The 19,215-nt window shown below is 36.5% G+C and overlaps 1 protein-coding gene across 3 annotated transcripts in view; it reads left to right on the forward strand.

Moving 5' to 3' along the window:
- The window catches only part of ITSN1 (intersectin 1), a 102,503-nt gene that overhangs the window by 51,888 nt on the left and 31,400 nt on the right, over positions 1–19,215 (forward strand). For all 3 annotated transcript variants that reach the window (XR_004842305.1, XM_035896486.1, XM_035896485.1), the window contains exons 19-24: positions 3,940–4,184; positions 5,805–5,964; positions 6,821–7,026; positions 7,734–7,816; positions 9,979–10,145; positions 16,925–16,970. Coding sequence is in view for 2 of the 3 variants with exons in the window: in XM_035896486.1 (XP_035752379.1) it covers positions 3,940–4,184; positions 5,805–5,964; positions 6,821–7,026; positions 7,734–7,816; positions 9,979–10,145; positions 16,925–16,970 (907 nt within the window). In the remaining variant the exon portion in view is untranslated. The remainder of the gene's footprint in view (positions 1–3,939; positions 4,185–5,804; positions 5,965–6,820; positions 7,027–7,733; positions 7,817–9,978; positions 10,146–16,924; positions 16,971–19,215) is intronic.

Genomic DNA, 19,215 nt, shown 5'->3' on the forward strand with positions numbered 1-19,215 from the left:
TTTTTTTAATTCTTCCATTTTTAATTACAGGACTTTTATCTTTTCTCTTATCTTGGATTTTTACTTTCTCTGCTTCTTACCTTTCTACGTCCTTTAAATTTCTTTCACTGTAAAATAGATTGATTGATAATCCTAACTATAACTTAACCAAACTTTTGTCTGGGAACAAATAATCTGAGCCAAGAAGGCTATGCCTCTTTCAGGGCTCTCTATGTTCAAGAGGTTAAGTTTCTATTATGTGTATGAGTATATGTATACAATGTATGAAATTATTTTCCTTTGGATAGCTCTCTTATGAAGCAAGTCCTGCTGGCATTTGCTTCTGCTAGGCTCCAGCTTGAAGTAAATGAATGGATTCTGTTGTTGCTGGTAATGTTTTATATAATACAGTTTGTTTAAATAAACTTAAGCATAATTCGATGAATTACAGGTGAACTATTGAGTTACTGAACTGTAGTGGCTCTGATAGCAGGAGAATGTAAGTTAAACAGGAAGTTCATAAAGAAGCTTCCATGGAAAGTCTAAAACAAATTCATAATGATAGTTTCTCATCAGTTGTGTTAGTTATTGATTGCGAGGGTTAGAATGAATGTTCTTTCTATTAGACCCATAGACAGCCTCATTGTGTTAGATCCTGTGTAGGCGTAATCAGCATATGGCCTCTGGCCTGCAGGGCTTATATTCAACTTTATAACAGGAATTCCAGTAGTCTCAAAATATCCAGATCAAAAGCCTACAAGTGGAATAGAATTCAAATGCTCATTTAATGGATTGAACAAAACAGATTGATGGTACTCTGTTTAGCTTTGATTAAATACTTTTTCTGAGAGTATTAGGGTTTTGCTTCATGTGTAACGTGGATATCTACTGTAAAACAGGGCTTCTCTTTTTGTGTGGGTGAACGGCTGGTGATACAAAAGCCAGGTCAAAGTGGAGTAGGCCACTGCAAAGCCAGTCCTTCTGTTGACAGAGATACTAACTGAACCTATTGCTTTTGCTGCAAAGAGTTGTGGTGTTGCTGTTACTTCTGTCACTTGTGTTCAGTTGCGAGAACGAAGTAGCTGTAAGCCGTGGCTCTAAAGTACAGTTGAATAAATAAAAAATAAACCCATGCACAATATAACTTGCTATTCAGGTGTACATTTAAAGTCCAGTTGTATTTTGGAAAAAAAAATAACCTGGGATAGTTTGTTTTAGGGACTTGTGGGTGGTGGGTATAAAAATATAAGGAAATGAGAACAAATTAATTTATTTAAAGTTCCACTGCTGTACTACAAAAACTTAAGTAAATCATATTTTATATGAATAACTGAGAAACCAGATTTTTTTAAATGAATTATAGAGTTAGTTATCCTTCAAAGTGCCTTTTCATGAATACATATATATTCTATACATAGAAAACTTATTTGGATTGAATAACCATAAATTTGACTATCCTAATAGGCTGTGTTATGAATTATTTTAATTTAAAACTGTCTTCTAAAGAGACACTAAATCAGTTGGTTTTAAAACCCTTTGGTAGGGTGTGGTTTTTTTTTTTTTCTCTGCTGGTACAAAACATTCTTTCTGAAAAATCGCAGTGGGTTCTGTATGAGACTGATTCGCTTCGAAGATGCCCTTTTCAGAACATCACCATAACAGATTTTTGGCTTCTCAGTCCTGATTTTTTTTTTTATGTTAGTGATTCTAGTTACTACCTGACCAATTGAATGAGAGTAGAAACCATGTGAGTATTATTACTGTTTAGATCATTCCAGTTGGCATCAGGTGCTGATAGTCCATTTCTCCCGCTCTCTTCCGAGATTCACCCTCTGCTGTGACCTTCCATCACTCATACTGCTGCTTTAACAATCCTAGTCAGTGCTGCAGTGGAAATTTTGCTCTGCACTGCAGTAAAACCACATTGAACCAGTCAAGCATGTAGTCCGTTTATTTCTGGGTTTGCTTTGAGTTAATAGGGACTGAGACAGAAGATGGACCCAACAAAAAGCAGAAATAATGGATTGTTTTGCACCAAAAGAGGGGTGTGGGATACAAATTACAATAGGAGGCAGTCAAAGAGTCAACAACTGGCCTAAAGGAAAGCAATCTATCAGCAGCTTAAATGAGTAGACCAGGGACAATCAGAGAAGCAGGAAAAAAAAAAAAGAAAGCAGAAAAATGAAAGAAGCAGAAAAAAGAAGGAATCAAAGCAGAAGCTTTGCTGCTTCTGTTTCAGTCACTTCTAGGCAAAATAATGGTCCCACCTTTAGTCTAGAGCAACTAGTTTGCACCATTGCACCATTTTTTTTCTGCCGCTATTTTTTTTTCTCCAAACAAGCAGCTGATCAGATTATATTTTCTTAAAATTGATAGTGTGAATTTGTAGGTGTGTTCCCATCCCACTCGAGACACTACTATATGCTATTTTTGTATAATGTCATATACTGAAAACATCTTTGACTGCAAAGGACACTATGTCTGATTCCTTAGCTTACAAAGCATTCTATTATCAGCAAATCCCTCACATTGATAATGGATTTTTATGAAATAGTATCTGGAGATTTAGAAGTACCTGCCATAGACAACTCTTGAGTTAAGCTGTTGTTTGAAACTCTTACATATTTTGAAATACTGACTGCTACTGGCCTAAACAGATGAGAGAAATTCTTGCCAAAAACTAGCCACTGTGTAGGGTTGTTCATCTGACTTTTCATTACTGGCCTGGTTTTACTGCTGACTTGACCATTGCTGGGGAATCTGCAGCTATGCACAGCAGATTGTAGTACAAAGTAGGTGTTATTTACATATCAAAGGTGCAAACCCTATTCATATGTAAGGGTTTGCTTGAAAACTGAGATTCTTTTGACCTATCAAAGAGATTAGATAGCTAGAACACCCAATTTACCAAAATTATTACAGAATGTAATTATTGCCTTTTTTTCTTCTAAAAAGTTTCTGCAACTGTTATTTCCTTGGAGGTATTTAGCCACTGTATCAATTCACCAGGGGTAGCAATAGTGAATTACTTTTCTTCTCTGATTCTTGCTGAATATGGTTAGCTGCAGCTCACAGAATTTAAACTTTTGTTGAAATAGCAGGCTAAGACAGTAGTCTGTCAGTAGAGCTTGGAGAATGAATGTGTGAAGTGTTTAAGAAATTTAACAGGAAAATGTGAAATTTGCAAAATCATAGCTTAACACAATTGTAATAATCAATAAGTAGGAATTAAAATACAGCTGCAAAAATAGCCCTGTTTCATCCAGTCCTTTATGGCTTGGCAAAGATGTCAGTGAGGGGAAAGAAGAGAGACCTGTAAATTTACGTATGAAAACTTACCATGGAATTGTTTTGTATAAATATATGAGCAAATCTGTGGATTTGTTTTGAATTGTTTGATGGGTGTTGGTTTTCATATGGTGTGGGTTTTTTGTTGTATTTTCTGGAAGAGAAAATCTAGGAAAACTTGTTAAAAACTGCATTTTGTGTTAGTTAAACCAGAAATACCAGTATTTAAGGGATTTCTTTAGAACTCACTTCTCCCAAGTTTGCTGTACTATGACAGACTTCCAAGCAACTCTTTAAAAACCCATGTTTGGCTTATGCGTTAGGACTGAAATAAAACTTTTTTACTTCATCACCAAGAAATCCTTTTGATTTTGGCTTGGGGGAAAAAAATCAAAAAAAAAAAAAAAAAGAATTGCAAAGCAGTATTGCGTTGCCAAAATGTTCCCTCATCTATTAATATGCCGTAGCAGAAATAGCTGTCAACATAATCCTCCGATGGTAAATTAAATGACAGCAACAAAATTCTACCTAGGTGGAACTTGTATTTGTAATGAAGGTGTCATGTCTCTGTAACTAGAGAAAGTTAGTTACTGTGGATGAGATGGATTGTTTTAAGTAAAAATTCCATGTGTGTGTTATGTTTCTTAACTTTCTAACTTAATACATCTGCAGGTGGATGAAAGCCAGACTGGAGAACCAGGGTGGCTTGGTGGAGAATTGAAGGGGAAAACTGGATGGTTCCCTGCAAACTATGCAGAGAAAATACCTGAAAACGAAGTCCCCGCTTCTGTAAAGCCAGCAGTTGAGGCAGCTGCTGCACCTAAAGTTTCTGTGCATGAAACCACTACATCACTAGGAACTCCTGCTTCTACAGAGTGTACCACAACTGCCAATAACTGGGCAGACTTCAGTTCAACGTATGTTTGGGTAGTGGTTATCACCTTAAATGTGGTGGAGTCCTTTTTAATTGATTTGACTGTGGTGGCAGTTAACACAGAGTATCAAGACTGCAAAATAAAAATAGCTTGTTTGAAGTAAAATATTTTTTCCAGAGTAAGTAGTTAAAATCACAGCCTTGTGGAACTTCAACCATGCTTCCATCATATCTGCCTGAGCAATGGAGAAGGACACGTCACAAAAAGGAGCTGTTCCTAAGTGATCATGGTGACATGGTGGAATCCCAAGGTGTTCACCTTCCTTCTCTTAAATTAGTTGACGCTAATCCTCATTGGAGGTTTCCAACTTGGATTACGCAAAATATGGTAATGACAGAGTTAATGTGAAAAGATGATTTATTAATTCCTTATCACAACATTAATAGGACCAATGCGAGTAGAACGTTTGCCCTTCCCTATATGTCTGGTTAACTCAAATTAATGCTCTGTGCAGTATTATCAACCCTATGTAAAAGGGGTCGAGTAAGTAATTGTCTTATCTTTTGATCATGTAATACATATTTATAAATTAAAACTTAATTTCTTAGTGCAATATTACAGTACATAATGCATTCTATTTCAAAAGGTCACAGTAGTTTTTCTAGTTATTTAAACTTTTTTTCTTTTACAACAAACAGTTATTTTTCTGAGGGGGGAGGGTAAAACTAAATCTTGAGCTTCCTGGAGATATCTGGCCTGTGCTGGATTTTATTGTTTTGAATAAATCGTATTTTTGACAAAGCTGTTTCTACCCTAGGTGCTTTCACACTTTTCATAAAAATTACTATTCGGTTTCAATACAAAGTGAGTCCCAGAGCACTTATACTAATAATACTGTCCTGGACATGATACAGGGGTTAGAGATGGTTGTGGCCTTTGAACAATATTACAATTTAAGTGGACAGCAATTGATTATTCCAACCAATAGCACAAGTAACAGGCAAAGGAAACTTAGGTTATAGATAAGTGCTTTGTTTACACTTCTAGAGTTTAGGGGTTTTTGTTAATTTAACAAATCTGGAGGAAGATATATGGATTATGAGATTTAGTAGGCTTTTTAAGGGACAAGCGATAACATAAAAAGGATAAGAGGTTGCATAAAACTCTAAATTGAAACAAGTCAGTATGAAATCATTTTAAGCAAAAGAAAAAGGGTAAGGATTTGAATGAGAAGCAGCAAAATTTTATTTAAGGGAAAGGAATGTGAGAGGTCAGTGACGTGCAGGTGTGAAGGTTTCAAGCCAGTTTTGAAAGCCGTGATGATTTTTTTTTTCTGTTACCTCTCACTGTGTATAATATATACTGCACTACTTCTATTGTATTGAGGCACAGCTAAGAAATGAAACTAATTATAGGAACAGCTGGCCTTAAGTAGCGAGGACAAGCAACTGTATTTAGAGAATGCCTTTTTCTTTTTAAGATAAATTTATTGCTAGCCTGTCTGACTGCATTAATTCCACCTGAGAGTTATGATGCTCATGGAATATTCAGTTGAAAGAAATCAACCTAGAATGTTGAATTTTTTTTTCTGAATGATCTTCCTGCATGAGTGTTTCTATTCAGTTGAAAATGGAAGGATTTACGGCATTCTCTTTTTTTCAGATGGCCAACAAACACGAGCGAGAAACCAGAGACCGATAACTGGGATGCCTGGGCAGCTCAGCCATCTTTGACTGTTCCCAGTGCAGGGCAGCTGCGTCAAAGATCTGCCTTCACTCCTGCCACTGTTACAGGATCATCTCCCTCTCCCGTCTTGGGTCAGGTGAGCACCTATATTTGTTAAAACTGTTCTGACTCAGCACAAATGTTTGGAAAGCAAAGTATGAACATTAACCGTGCATTAAAACAGTCCCCTGAGATAAGTGAGCTATTTCAGTTTGGAGTGATGGACAGGTGGTGTACATCCCCTTGCAAAACTGGTGGTAGAATTTAACGTGAAGTGGTTTCTGTTCTGCTGTTCTCTACTGGCTTTTTTAGACTTTGGTGGTCCAGTTTTAATGTTTTGGCAGGATGCCAGTTATAGGTCACTTCCTTGGGGCTTTCCTGAATCACATTGACAATAACCTTCACTCCAAAGTGAATATGTAGTTAAGTGGAATAGCAATGGCAAAGCTTCACATCAGATGAATTCTGTCCATCTGTTAAGGCATTTCCTTTTCCTCAACTGAACAACATACTGTTCTTGAAAGCTAATGTGTTCTGAAAAATGCTGAATATCTTAGTATCTTAGAGTGAAACAAAAGTTTGAAAATACAATGAGTAACTTGTAGCAAGGCATCATTTTCCATAAATTTTACTTTAAGTCCTGCCAAAATAGCTTCATGAAGGTGTATTGTGTGTATATCTTAATTGTAAAACTTTATTTAACTTGTTAAGCAAAATCTCTGATAATCTTGCATTGTATTGATTATGTGTTAACAGATAGAAATGTAGGAAGACAGTGAACATTTCTGGTCTTACTTTGTAAGTTTAATTGACTTTGCTTTATACAGTTGAAGGAGAGTCTGAGTGTTTTGTTGCTATATAAATAGTGTAAGAATATAGCTCCTTAAGCAGCTTTCTTTATGAAAGGTGGTACATGACTCCTCTTTTTTTTTTTTTTTTAAAATTGCATATAGGGCGAAAAAGTGGAGGGGCTTCAAGCACAGGCTTTGTATCCTTGGAGAGCAAAGAAAGACAACCACCTTAATTTCAACAAAAATGATATCATCACAGTTTTGGAACAGCAAGATATGTGGTGGTTTGGAGAGGTTCAAGGACAAAAGGGGTGGTTTCCTAAATCGTATGTGAAGCTTATTTCAGGCCCCATTAGGAAGTCAACGAGGTATTTTATTTGCTTTTTGCCATACTTTACTTCGATACTGGAATAGTTAAATAAACATGAAGAGTCCCACACTTGAATTTTAAAGTTTAGAATCTACTCTGTAAAAATGCTTTTTTTTTTTTTTTTTTTTTTTAATACAAGACTCTTTCGGGGCATTTTGACTTCCAACCCTGGAAACTCGTGCGAGGAATAAGAAAACTGACCTCAGTTCTCCTTGGGTCATCAACAAAAAGATCTAAAGCTTAATGAATGCTCTTAATTATATATGACTTGCAACTAAAAAATTAGTGTATTGGATTTTATGAATTACAGCAATGTAAGTCATAGCTTATCTTTCCCCAGAATAAAAAAAGCATACCTCAAAACTTAATCACTTACTGCTCTTGGAGGATGAAACAATCACAATCTGGTTCTGTGTAATGTGAAGGCAACATTAACATTAGTAATACAAATGAGAATTATTTTAGATTTTTTTTTTTTTTCCTGAGGGAGAAGAGGTGCAGAAACTTGTGTATGTAAGGCAGTTACCTAAATGTAACCATGACTGGCCATTGTACTTAAAAACTTTAATTTGCACATTTACTGTCTCTTCTTTTAAAATGTAGGGAATTGCTTATGATTGCATATGCATTTTTTAGTTTTTAAATATAATAATAATTTTTCTGAAGAGATGTAATTTCTTAAATAACGGTTATTTTCTTCTAAAGCATGGATTCTGGTTCCTCAGAAAGTCCTGCTAGTCTGAAAAGAGTAGCATCACCAGCAACAAAAGCAACTATGTCAGGTGAAGGTAAGTATTTCAAACTGAATGGCATTAATAGTATTTTACTGTGTAATTAAATAGAGTAAGTCTGCTTATTACCAGAATCAAATTTAAAATCAGATTTTAGTGTTTTAAGATCAGGCCTGTTAAAATCAGAGTGTAAATCAATTTGCCTCTAGAATGATTTTAAATTACTATAGTGATAATTTATGTATGTTTTGTATATAGAAGAAATAATTTCACATGCCATTAAAATATTGTCTGTAACTTGTACTATTTCTTTTATAAATATTGTGGTAACAATTCCTGATCTCAGTGGGTTTTTGCAGAGGGCCAAATAAGCACACCTGTACATGTACTTCATGATGTCAGGAATTATTATTAAATGTCTCAATTTCACCCAAAGCTCATTTCCAATGTTTCATTAAAGCTCCTAATTCAGTTACAGAATGTTGTGATCTTTATGGTCAAGACCACCCCTCATTTTTAAAGATGAAGCCTGGGGCACAGACAGATAATTGTCAGGCCTCTGAAGGGTTTTAAAAGACTTGCATTCTTGGCTGTTACCGCCCTTCAGCTGGAGGTTAATGTCTCCACATCAGCTGTGTTAACAGACTGTGGGCACTCTTAATCCACTTCAGTGCAGAGGCAGCTAGGTTAATTTAAATCACAGAGTAAATCAATGAATCTAAATATAGGTTACAAATGAGCATTTGTATATAATCTTTACAGCACACACCTGAAGTTTTTTTAACTACAATTCTACATACGATTTTAAGCGGAAGAGTCTCTTTGGTTGTATTTAATTTGCCACTGGCTTGAGCACTACAGAAACTAAAAGGAGGGAATGGTAAAGATCCATGTATCAAAGAAAGTAAGATAATCAGTTATTTCAAAATAAAAGTAGTCTTGCTCAATATAAATTTGAAGAAAAGCAATTGTAGAAATGCTGAGTCTTTTTTGTGAAGTATGGGATATCTCAGGTTATATGTTTATATTAAAAAGGAACACAGCTTTTTAATAAAACCCTTTTTTTAAAGCTGTATTTTTAAGAAATAATAAAGCATGGATTTAGCACGTTCTGTTACATTTAAAGGATTTACGAAAAACTCCGTGTGTATGGCATACGTTATGATATTTAATGTGTGTTCATTTACATTGTGTATACAAACAGATGTGTGTGTTATTCAGTGGCAGTTGTTAGACAAACCATGTCTTAGCTTTCATTAAGGATAGCAATTGTGGTTTGAATTCTTGCTGAACTTCCCCAAGCTGAGCTTCTTGGTCAGATTTAGTGTTCAAGCAAGTAGACCAATTGCCAGCTGCAGAGGAATACTTGAACATTTTTGTTACATATGTGTGGAAGTCTATCTGAAATATTATGAACTGCTCTTAGGTCCAGAGCTGGTCTTAGGAGCAGAGGATATAATCTTCAGAAATCTGTTTTGTGCCCATATAAAGTGTGATAATGCTCAGTTAAATAAGAATGTATCAAGTTGTATAGAAAATGTTACTGAATTGTCTGAAATTCTTGTTCGTAATCATTTATGTAAAGTTTTTTCATGTAGTTCTGTGACTGAATTATGCATTGCATTTCTCAACATCAGTCTACTTTAGTGTTTTTCACTTGAATACTAAGTAGTTGACTGTGTTTTAACAAAGCAGAACACATTCAGGCTTTGTCTTAACATTTCCCAGCCATCTGTTGCGTAAGATGTAATGAGATGTGCGCTCTTCATGCAAAACTTCAAGTAATGAAAGAATTCATTGTATACGAGAGCCAAACAGCATATGTAAAATGAAGACTGTATCTAGAGATATTTGGATGCTGAGACTTTCCATCCCCAAGACTGAAAATTTTAGTCATCAGCACAAACCAGAAGCCAATGGGAAACATGTTTGCAGAGTAGTTTCTGACATAAATTAATAATTTATGTACATTTTAATTATACTAGCAAATTATTTTACCAAAAACATTCCTCAGAAGCAGCCTTTTGACAGGTTGTATGTAGTGCTGATAGATATGACTTTATGCATTAAATATTGAGGTTTCTATGAGTAGTAATTAATACATTTGTCTTGTATCTTGCCTGTGGATAGACTACGTTATATTAGTTAGGTTTTGCAAATGATAATTGAGCAGTTTATCAAGTGTTTTCCCATGTTCTATATTTATTTCCCTCTTACAGAGTATATTGCTATGTATACTTATGAGAGTTCTGAACAAGGAGACCTAACTTTTCAACAAGGTGATATGATTCTGGTGACAAAGAAAGATGGCGACTGGTGGACAGGAACACTGGGTGATAAATCAGGAGTTTTCCCATCTAATTATGTGAGACTCAAAGATTCTGAGGTAGAGACATACTGAAATATTATAAAATTGAGCTGGGGGAAGTATGCTTTATTTGGTGTTGTAGTGATAGTTACAAGTCAGTGGATCATAAGAAAAGAAAAAAATCTTTTGCAGTTTTACTGAATGTGAGATTGGAAGGGGAAAACAATAATAGTTGCATTTTACAACATAACATCATAAATAACTTTGTGGATCGTATATTAAAAAGAATCTTGCATATGTTAATCATTAACTTGGCAGTTTTGTAGAGACAAATCAGAATAGCTATGACTACTTTGTTCCCCAGGTAAGTTTTTAATGACTGAGTTGTATCTTACTGCCATTATTTTAAAAAAAATAGAGACAGTGTAGTATTTCAGTCTATTATCTTTTCCCCCCCTATTGTCATGTTTTTGCCATTGATGGGAACAAATTTTGCAACAAAACTTAGCTAACTACTATATTTATTTGAAAGTTCTTGATTGAATGATAGAGGTTCTGTTTCATCTGGGTTTTATCCAGGAATAATCCGATAGAACATGTCCGTACTAAATTTTTTTCTTTCTTTTTAGGCATTCTAAGGAAAGATGTTTTCTCATTTATATTCCTCATCTGTTTGAGAGGATAATTCATGTTCTAGTAGGAATTAGCTTAGAGTCATAGTTGAATACCATACTAACCTCTTGATGAGAAGGAGTTCTTGTTTATGTCTCTAAGAATAATATGGGGTTTAAAAGTAAATAAATAAGTAAAAATTACTGGATTTTTAGAAATCTAGGTAGTAAGGCTTTTTCCAGAAGTCTTGAATTCTGTGTGTATGTGACAACTCAATGAAAGACTGTCTGCAATATAGAGCTTGAAAAAAGTCACTTCTTAAAATTATTTCTATTGGAGGAAAAGACGAAGAATAAAACATGTACTGAAATATGGAGCTGTAGAAAGCCTTTATATAATAAATTTCTAGATAGTAGAGAAATTACAGTAACATCTTCTGAGACAGGATTAAAGAAAATTTGTAGTTAATGATATTTAGTATTGCAGTCCTTGAGGGAAATAGTATTGTGATACTGCTTTCAGAAACATTTTAGAAACTTTTCTCACCTATATTTCACATCATGTAACAATTTTCTTCAATCCCTAGCACTACTAGTTCAAGCACTAACCAGTCTTATAGTGGAGAAGTCCTGTCCCAGTTTTCACTAATTGTTCCCTTGTGTTGTGAGGTACATTTTTTCTGTGCACATTAAGATTGTAGTTTCATAGAATAGATTCATAGAATCATTTAGGTTGGAAAAGACCGTTAAGATCATCAAGTCCAACAGTTAACCTAACCCTGCCAAGTCCACCACTAAACCATGTCCCTAAGCACCTTGTCTACCCATCTTTTAAATACCTCCAGGGATGAGGACTTGGTCACTTCCCTGGGCAGCCTGTTCCAGTGCTTGACAACCCTTTTGGTGGAGAAATACTTCCTCATACCCAATCTAAACCTCCCCTGGTGCAACTTGAGGCCATTTCCTCTTGTCCTGTCACTTGTTACCTGGGAGAAGAGACCAGTTGTAGATGGTGATAAGGTCTCCCCTCAGCTTCCTCTTCTCCAGGCTAAACCACCCCCGTTCCCTCAGCTGCTCCTCATCAGACTTGTGCTCCAGACCCCTCACAGCTTCATTTCCCTTCTCTGGACACGCTCCAGCACCTCAGTGTCCTTCTTGGAGTGAGGGGTTCAAAACTGAACACAGTATTCGAGGTGCAGCCTCGCCAGTGCTGAGCACAGGGGGGCGATCGCTTCCCCACTTCTGCCGGTCACACTATTCCTGATACCAAATGATCATACGTAAACCATTCTAAGTGAGCACAGGTATGGTCCTACTTGCCACACTTTTGCTGTCACTGTCTTTCATCTGACCTGTTAATAAGCCAGTTCAGGACACTAAGCAGAGCAGAAAATTAGTCTAGCAGAAGTAATACATACTACTAAGATGGTACTCTGAATCAGCTCAGCAAGGGTTAGAAAAATGTCAATACCAGAATTAGTACAGGAGGAGAGTAGTGAAGGAGGTAAGATTGCCTCAGCATTGGCTTAGATTAGCTTGAGCTGGTTTTGGACTTCATTCTTAGCTGGCTTTTGTGTTAAGTACTTTGTTTTAGAAACAAAACTGCATACCTTACATTTAGTATATGGTTTTGGATATGCCTGTGCTCATTCCTTTCAGTTGCATCAAATCTAGTAACTATGGAGCAGCAGATAAAGTTAGATCAGGTCCCAGACTACAAGAGGAGTACTTCATGGTTCAGTTAGCAGAAGCATTGCAGCTGTAGCACTATGGAGCCCATCACAGCAGGCTAGCTTATCTTTTTGACAATTAGAGTAAATTTTGTACGGTAGTAGTTGTGGTGTTAGGCAGGGTTTACCCTGACAACAGAGCTCAGTGAGAGTCAGGATAAGAAATTCTGAACTCTCTGTCCCTGAGTCTAGCGGCTTGATTCTCCTCTGAGTGGTGTAACATCTGTTCAGTTGTGGTAGCAGAGGCATTTGTGGGTCTGTATTGGGGATTTTACTGAGTTAAGAAAAGCACTCCTTTTTGCAGTCCAGGATGTGGATTATAGTTCAGCCCTGCCAGTAATTCTCCACATCCATCAAAAAGATGGTGGCTTGCCCCATGGAGGTATAGGAACAAGTGGACAGATAATTGCCTGATCTGTGGAATATATTGTGATCGTGAAACCATGCCCTAAGTCTCTCTATATTGTCTGTGAGTTTGTATTGTAGTTGATGAGTGGGAGCTTGCACTGTCAGCCTCCTAAAACCCTGTGAGACCTGTTTCATAGGTAGATAGTAATAGTTGCTAATAAGTTATTTAGCCTCAGCTACATTCTTGTTCGTTAATGTTAATTTTCATTTGAACTTTCATGAAGGAACTGTTTTTGTTTTCCCATAAGATATTCTCAACAGAGTTTAGTCTCAAAACCTGGGAATTTATGTTCAGATACACAGAGCTGCCTTTTATGTGCCTTTAAGAACTGGATGCCCGTCCTGTCTGGTGAGAGACAAGCACACATATGGCAAATCTTCTTTGTGGAGAACTCAGAAATAGACATTTAATACTGAAAACTATTTTTATTAGCGAGGTCAATTTTATGTTTCTCTGATATCAACTTGTATGGGGCTGAAACAGCTAAGTGCAGTTCATCAAAAAGTGCTCTAACTGCCCTTTTTGCTGGTGAAAATCACATCTTCAGATAAAATTTTGATGAAAGAGGGAGGAAAAAGGACAGAGCTCATGGAGATCTTGATATCCGGGATGCTTATTTTTATAAAGTGATTCATATGCCCCGCAGGACATACTTCTTGTTCCAAGTGGATAATTGCCATTACACATACAGTGTTTTGCTATTCAGCTTGTTCACAGAGCCAGTTTTTACAAAGGATTTCTCAATAGTGGCTGTCTGTTAACTTTCAGATGTGCCGCTGTGCTTAGACAGCTGGCTGATTGTGGAAAATGTTACTAAAAGAGTAAACTAATTTAATGTGTTCTGCACTATTGACTTGGGCCTGAAGAAAAAGTAAGGCAGTTCTGATCTTTCAACAGCAAGCACAGAGTGTGTAGAAATGGTTATAAGCCTCAAAATACTAATGGTTTATACATCAGAAGAAATTTTTTTGAATCTGTTCTTCTGTACCTGGTCCCAGGCTACCCATTCACCTCCAGTTGCTAAATGAAACTATTTCCTGTTCCTTAAAGTTTCAGCTTATTAGCAGACTGAAAGTCTTTGTTCTTCAAATGGATCATGAACCAGTGTCACTGTTTATTCTCAGAGTTTTCATTAGAAGATTAAGGTAGATGGATACAGATCTATAACAGATTTTTATTGCACCCTGCCTTTTTCTGATACTGGTGATAATTACCTCTGCATCAGGTATGGAGCTTAGACAATGGATGTGGAAACACAAAAATTTAGATGCCTCTCGTTACAAAACTTTGCATAAATGTTCTGAAAACAGTAATGGTCTGAATTTATTAAACCTGGAGTCTAAGGATCTTGCTGGACAACATGATTGGCAAGCCTACTGTTGTGTCTTATTAAATAGCAAAATAAGTTCTGCTTCACTGTTTCAAGAGATGTTATCACTTGTCACAAAATATCCTCCAAGGTAGTTAGTGTCTCAGGTGTACTAAAGGGAAATAGAATGGGGTAAGTTCTCTCCACTGTGTTTCTCTCAACAGAAAGAATAGAAAATCCTTCTTTATCTACTGAGTGGGCCAGAAGTTGGGACCATCTTAATTTAGTTATTTATTGAAGTACTGCATGATGTCTCTATGTATTCTTTCTGCATTTTTTACCAAGGATTCAGAGAATCCTTGAACAGAATTCAGACTTAGCCTGGTCAAGGTGATTTTGAAGTTTCTCTCTTAAGATGATCTCTGTTTACCACTTAACTGTAAAGATACAGTGTCACAGCCTGTTTTATGTGTCCGTATACTCCTAATCTGGCAACATGGATGTTGACTAAGCGGTATTTTGAAGAAGCTTGTTCTCTGAAGGTCCAAACACTTGTTCTTTATTGAGGAGTGGGGAGGATATTTCTCTGCTGGAAACACTTTCCAAAGTAGAATTAATTCCTAATGTTACCGTATCGGTGCCAGTTATCACCTTTGGTTCCACACCAAATCTTTTAATCTTCCCTACTTGGGGACCATCACTGGACTCGCAGTCACTTTTTCTGGACCACCTTCTCCTTGTCCCCAGGCCTAAACTTAGTCTTTGTATCTGATCTCTGCATGATGCTTTCCTGTTTCACTTTTTTGGTTAATATAGGTCACAGTGGTTGTAGATAGAGGTGGAGAACTGAAGAGAAAGAGAGGAACATAGGGAAGAAGGAAGATTTGCTGACATTGTAGAAAGCAACTATAATCAGTCTTTTACAATGACAAGAAAGTAGCACTGAGACAGCAGTATACAAGTATCATTTAACTTAAAGCATCCACTTTCCTCAATCCTTCCCAAAATTTAAGTTGCAAAATGTCAAGGAAAAGTGTGGTATACTAGGTGTATGTAAGGTGCTTTGGTGCCAAATTTAAAATAAATAAATAAATAAATAGAATTATTCCCATCCCTAGATTTACCTTCCAGTACCAGTTACAGCTTGTGAGGTAGGCAATGTCAACTCTGCTGGGTTTTCTGCTGTTATTAGATGGGGTTGCCTTGACTAATACAGCATTGTGGGGTGTTATGGTTCAGTCTGAAAGATCAGGCTTCTTTAGTAGCTTTTCTGAAAGATGCTCAAAACGTGGATGTCTTAGAGCAGCTATGTAATCTTCAAGACAGATTGAAGATCTATCTAACAATCTATTTTATAGAAGTATTCAAAACCAATACACATTTTTAAATGACCCTGTTCTTTCAGTAGTTTAACTGGTTTTTTAGTTACTCCTTGTATTAGTTTCTGCCAGAATCCCCAAGTTTTCAAAGCATCAATTTCACATGGAGAATATTGAGGATGAAACTGTTCTTTTCCATAGAGAAATTAGGATTCTGTGAAAACCTTCAGGTCATTTGATGTAGACTCCCAAGTTTGTAAGGAGGATCCTAAAGGAGAAGTTGAGGGGAGGCAGAAGTGTTGTGAGCCTTGCTTGAAGGCAAGAGGATATTTATGGTTATTCAACATATCTTACCAAAGTACAGTGCAGATTTATGTTGCTGTTATCCATATCTAGCCTTTTTATTGTATAAGATAAGACTGGTAAGGTACTGGGAATAAACTGAGGTAATTATTTAGGGGGCAGAGGGAAGCTGTCCTAGACAGGGTGGTGACTAAAAGGGTTGGAAGATGACTGAGGAAGGGGGGTGTGCAAGGGGCAGACCTGAGACCACACAGTTTTGAATATTCTAATTGCATGTGTATCAGTAGTCCTGAGAGTGAATTAAAATAAACATAACTCTTCCCAAAAAAACAGTGGCCTCAAAGAAAAAAAAAAATACTTTTTTCTTTTAAGGAAGAGAACTTTGAGTTTTAAATTATGAAAGCTTTTAATGTTAAATTTAATCTTTCAATATCGCTGTTTTCCTATACATAACTGAACTAATTTTACTGCTTGCTGGATTTGTTGTGGCTGTTCAAAGGCTTTTCTTGCATTCCTCTTGGCCTGGATGATGATGTTTCTCTCATCTCACCCCATCCAGATTCAGAAGAAATAGCTACAGATAGATAGCACCTTGCTGTTCAGTGTCTTGAGCTCTCAGGCACAAAAGTGGTGGTGGGGCTTTTACTACTGCAACACACACCACCTACAAAGTTCGGACAGCTCATCTTAAAGATGCCGTAACTACACTGCATATGTGAAATTTTAGAACCATAATATGGACAGTATTGAGATAATTATATCCAGTTAGCTTTTTAAGCATATTTGCAATCCAACTATTTGTAGAGTTGAAAACTACTATTGTTGTTTTAACTCAACTGGACAGAATTAACTTTCCGTATATACACAGATTTATACTTCAAATGCTATGTAATTTGGAATTACATTGCTATTTGCAGTCATGAAAGGAAGAAAAGTTCAGGACAGAAGTCTACACATTTATGTAGTTAAGTCATCCACTTCTGTACACTGCTTGTTATTTATTCCTATGTATTGATTGCCATCTAAAATATTAAGGGTTTCTGTAAGAATAGAATCTTCCTGTGAAAGTTTTTTACTTACATCCTTGTTCAGTATGTTAAAGTGAAGCATAGTAAATCATTTTCATATACTGGAAAAATAAATATGAGTGCTAAACTTACATCTTTCCATTTCAAGGCTTCTGGAGCAGCTGGAAAAACGGGAAGCTTAGGGAAGAAACCTGGTGAGTCATATATTGTGACAGCAGCTTATATCTGTTTTTAAGTACTTAAGTTCAATTGCAACAAAATCTTTTCCATGAAAATAAATTATTTTTCTCTTGGTCATTTTGTAGTAGTTTGCACTGATGAAAAGTTGTCTGTAATAAAATAATGCAAAATCTGTCAATCATTCTATCTAGCACGTATTAATCACTAAATAGCATGTAGCTAGAAAATAAAAATCGGGTTGCTCAAAAATGAATGTAAACTTCATGACAGATTGTGGAACAGAACAGTCAAAACCTACAAAAAGCCCAGGTTTGCCAGTGCCTCTGAAAATGGAAGTATGCATTCTTACCCTGTGGTTTTACAGCATTTTGCCTAGAATGCACACAATATGGTATACGTGGACTTTGTGAGCTCTTGTGCCTGCTTCTCATTTTCAAGAGCACATAACTTATATCCATGCTATGTAGCTTATTGACTGTCAAGCCTGTTGGTGTTGCAGAAGATCATGTTGCAGGTTCCTTTTAGGCTAGAAAGAGGTCCCCCCCTGGTGGTGGGGGCTATCCTTCCAAATAGCCATTGCATTTCCAAAGACCACGAGAGAAGTGCATTCTCTGCCATTGGCAGGCATCTGTAAACTTTCCAGAAGACATCGCTTTTTTTTTCCTCAGTGTATTGATTTGCTTTTGTACCAAAGTGTTGATTTTGCACTGAGCTGAACCAAACTAAATAGGGGTTGCTCCGTGCTTCTATTCTGTCCCTTTCTCTGAGGCTTGTTCAGTTGCACAATGAGGCATTTCAAGGATGTGGTCTCCCAAATCTTGCCTTATTTCCATGGTGGATGGCACGACTTTAGCCTAGAGTACCAGCCTTGTAATTGCTGGTCTCCTGGATTTGAACCTTCAGTGAAGCAGAAATTGGAGAGTTGTTGACAAAAGGTGTGTTCAGAATCTTTTGGAGTTTAAGAACAGTTTGGGAACAATCGTGCCTATTTTTCAGCAAGGAAATTCATGGATGTTTTTGCTATAACTGAGCTGCAAGTGCTCAGCCAATATAAGTGAAATGCTAATGAATGAAGTGAAATATTCCTGTTTTTTCTAGAAGCAGCAGGAGGAGTGGGTGGAAGTTGGTAACTATGTGTGTTGAAGGGCAAGGGAAAAGAAACCGCTCTCTTTGCAAATTTAAGCAGCAATATGAGGAGAATTGTATCTGTGAGAAGGCATTTATTTCTTTTTCTAAAGGTACCTGTTTTATTAGAGGACACATTTTTTTGGCCTGGACTATAATTGAATTGGATCTCGTCTCAGTAATTCAATACTTAAATCAAAATTTAAAGGTCCTTCCTGGAAGGAAAGCTACTTAATTTTTTTTAACTTTTTTTCTGAGTTCCTTTCTTTAACTTTCTGCTTTGCTGTGACATGCAAGAGCTGAATTTAAAATTTGTAATTCATATAGTAACTTTTTTAACACACAGTCCACAGTAAAAATTCTTTATGCTGCCGGTTGGTGAAAGAGGATATCTGATACCTGGAGCCTTGTAAATCATCTTTTTGTAGATAAAAATGAGAAATCTTCTTCCTGAGAGAGATGTGTAGTATAAAAATTTTTGCATGCTCGGTATGATATACTGAATATTATAATTACCATGGTAGTGAGAGAGTCTTTTGCCTGATTTTTAAAAAAAAGTAAATTATTTTTACAAAGTCCCACAGTTAATTTGTTTGCTTGTGTTCATTTTGCCTCCTGAATGGCTCTAGGGTGGAGGAATTAATGTGATACTCTGGAAAAACCTGCAAATGCAGGGAGCTTGCAGACTTTCTACCAGTATAGCCATGTTTCCTGCCAAGTAGCTTGCTTGCTTTGCCTTCATACAGGAGACTGTGCTGCTGCTGGCTTTTCTCTGCGTAAACCTTTCTGCTCTCCTATCACTACCAACTATATTTTGCTTAGAAATTCTTTTTTCTATCCTTCTGCTTTCACACTTTGTGTGCTGTCTAAGTTCCTTTGAGTTTTCTTGAAGGGAGATTCTGCCATCATTAATTTTGCATGTGTCGTCATTTGCAGTGGTCTCAGATTGCTTGTCATCCCTCTGCTTCTTCATCTTCCTTGCGTTGTTCATTTACATCTTGAATGCTTCTCCAACCATTTTTAATTTTCCTAATCATCCTTTTCTTCTAAATTTTAAGTAAACCATCTGATCGTTCTCCTGGCAATCTTCGAATCACTTTGTTGTTTCTTCCCTGCAACAAAACCTCCCTCTGT

The sequence above is a fragment of the Egretta garzetta genome, unplaced genomic scaffold (assembly GCF_000687185.1).
Source record: "Egretta garzetta isolate BGI_Z169 unplaced genomic scaffold, ASM68718v1 scaffold45, whole genome shotgun sequence".
Taxonomy (NCBI): domain Eukaryota; kingdom Metazoa; phylum Chordata; class Aves; order Pelecaniformes; family Ardeidae; genus Egretta; species Egretta garzetta.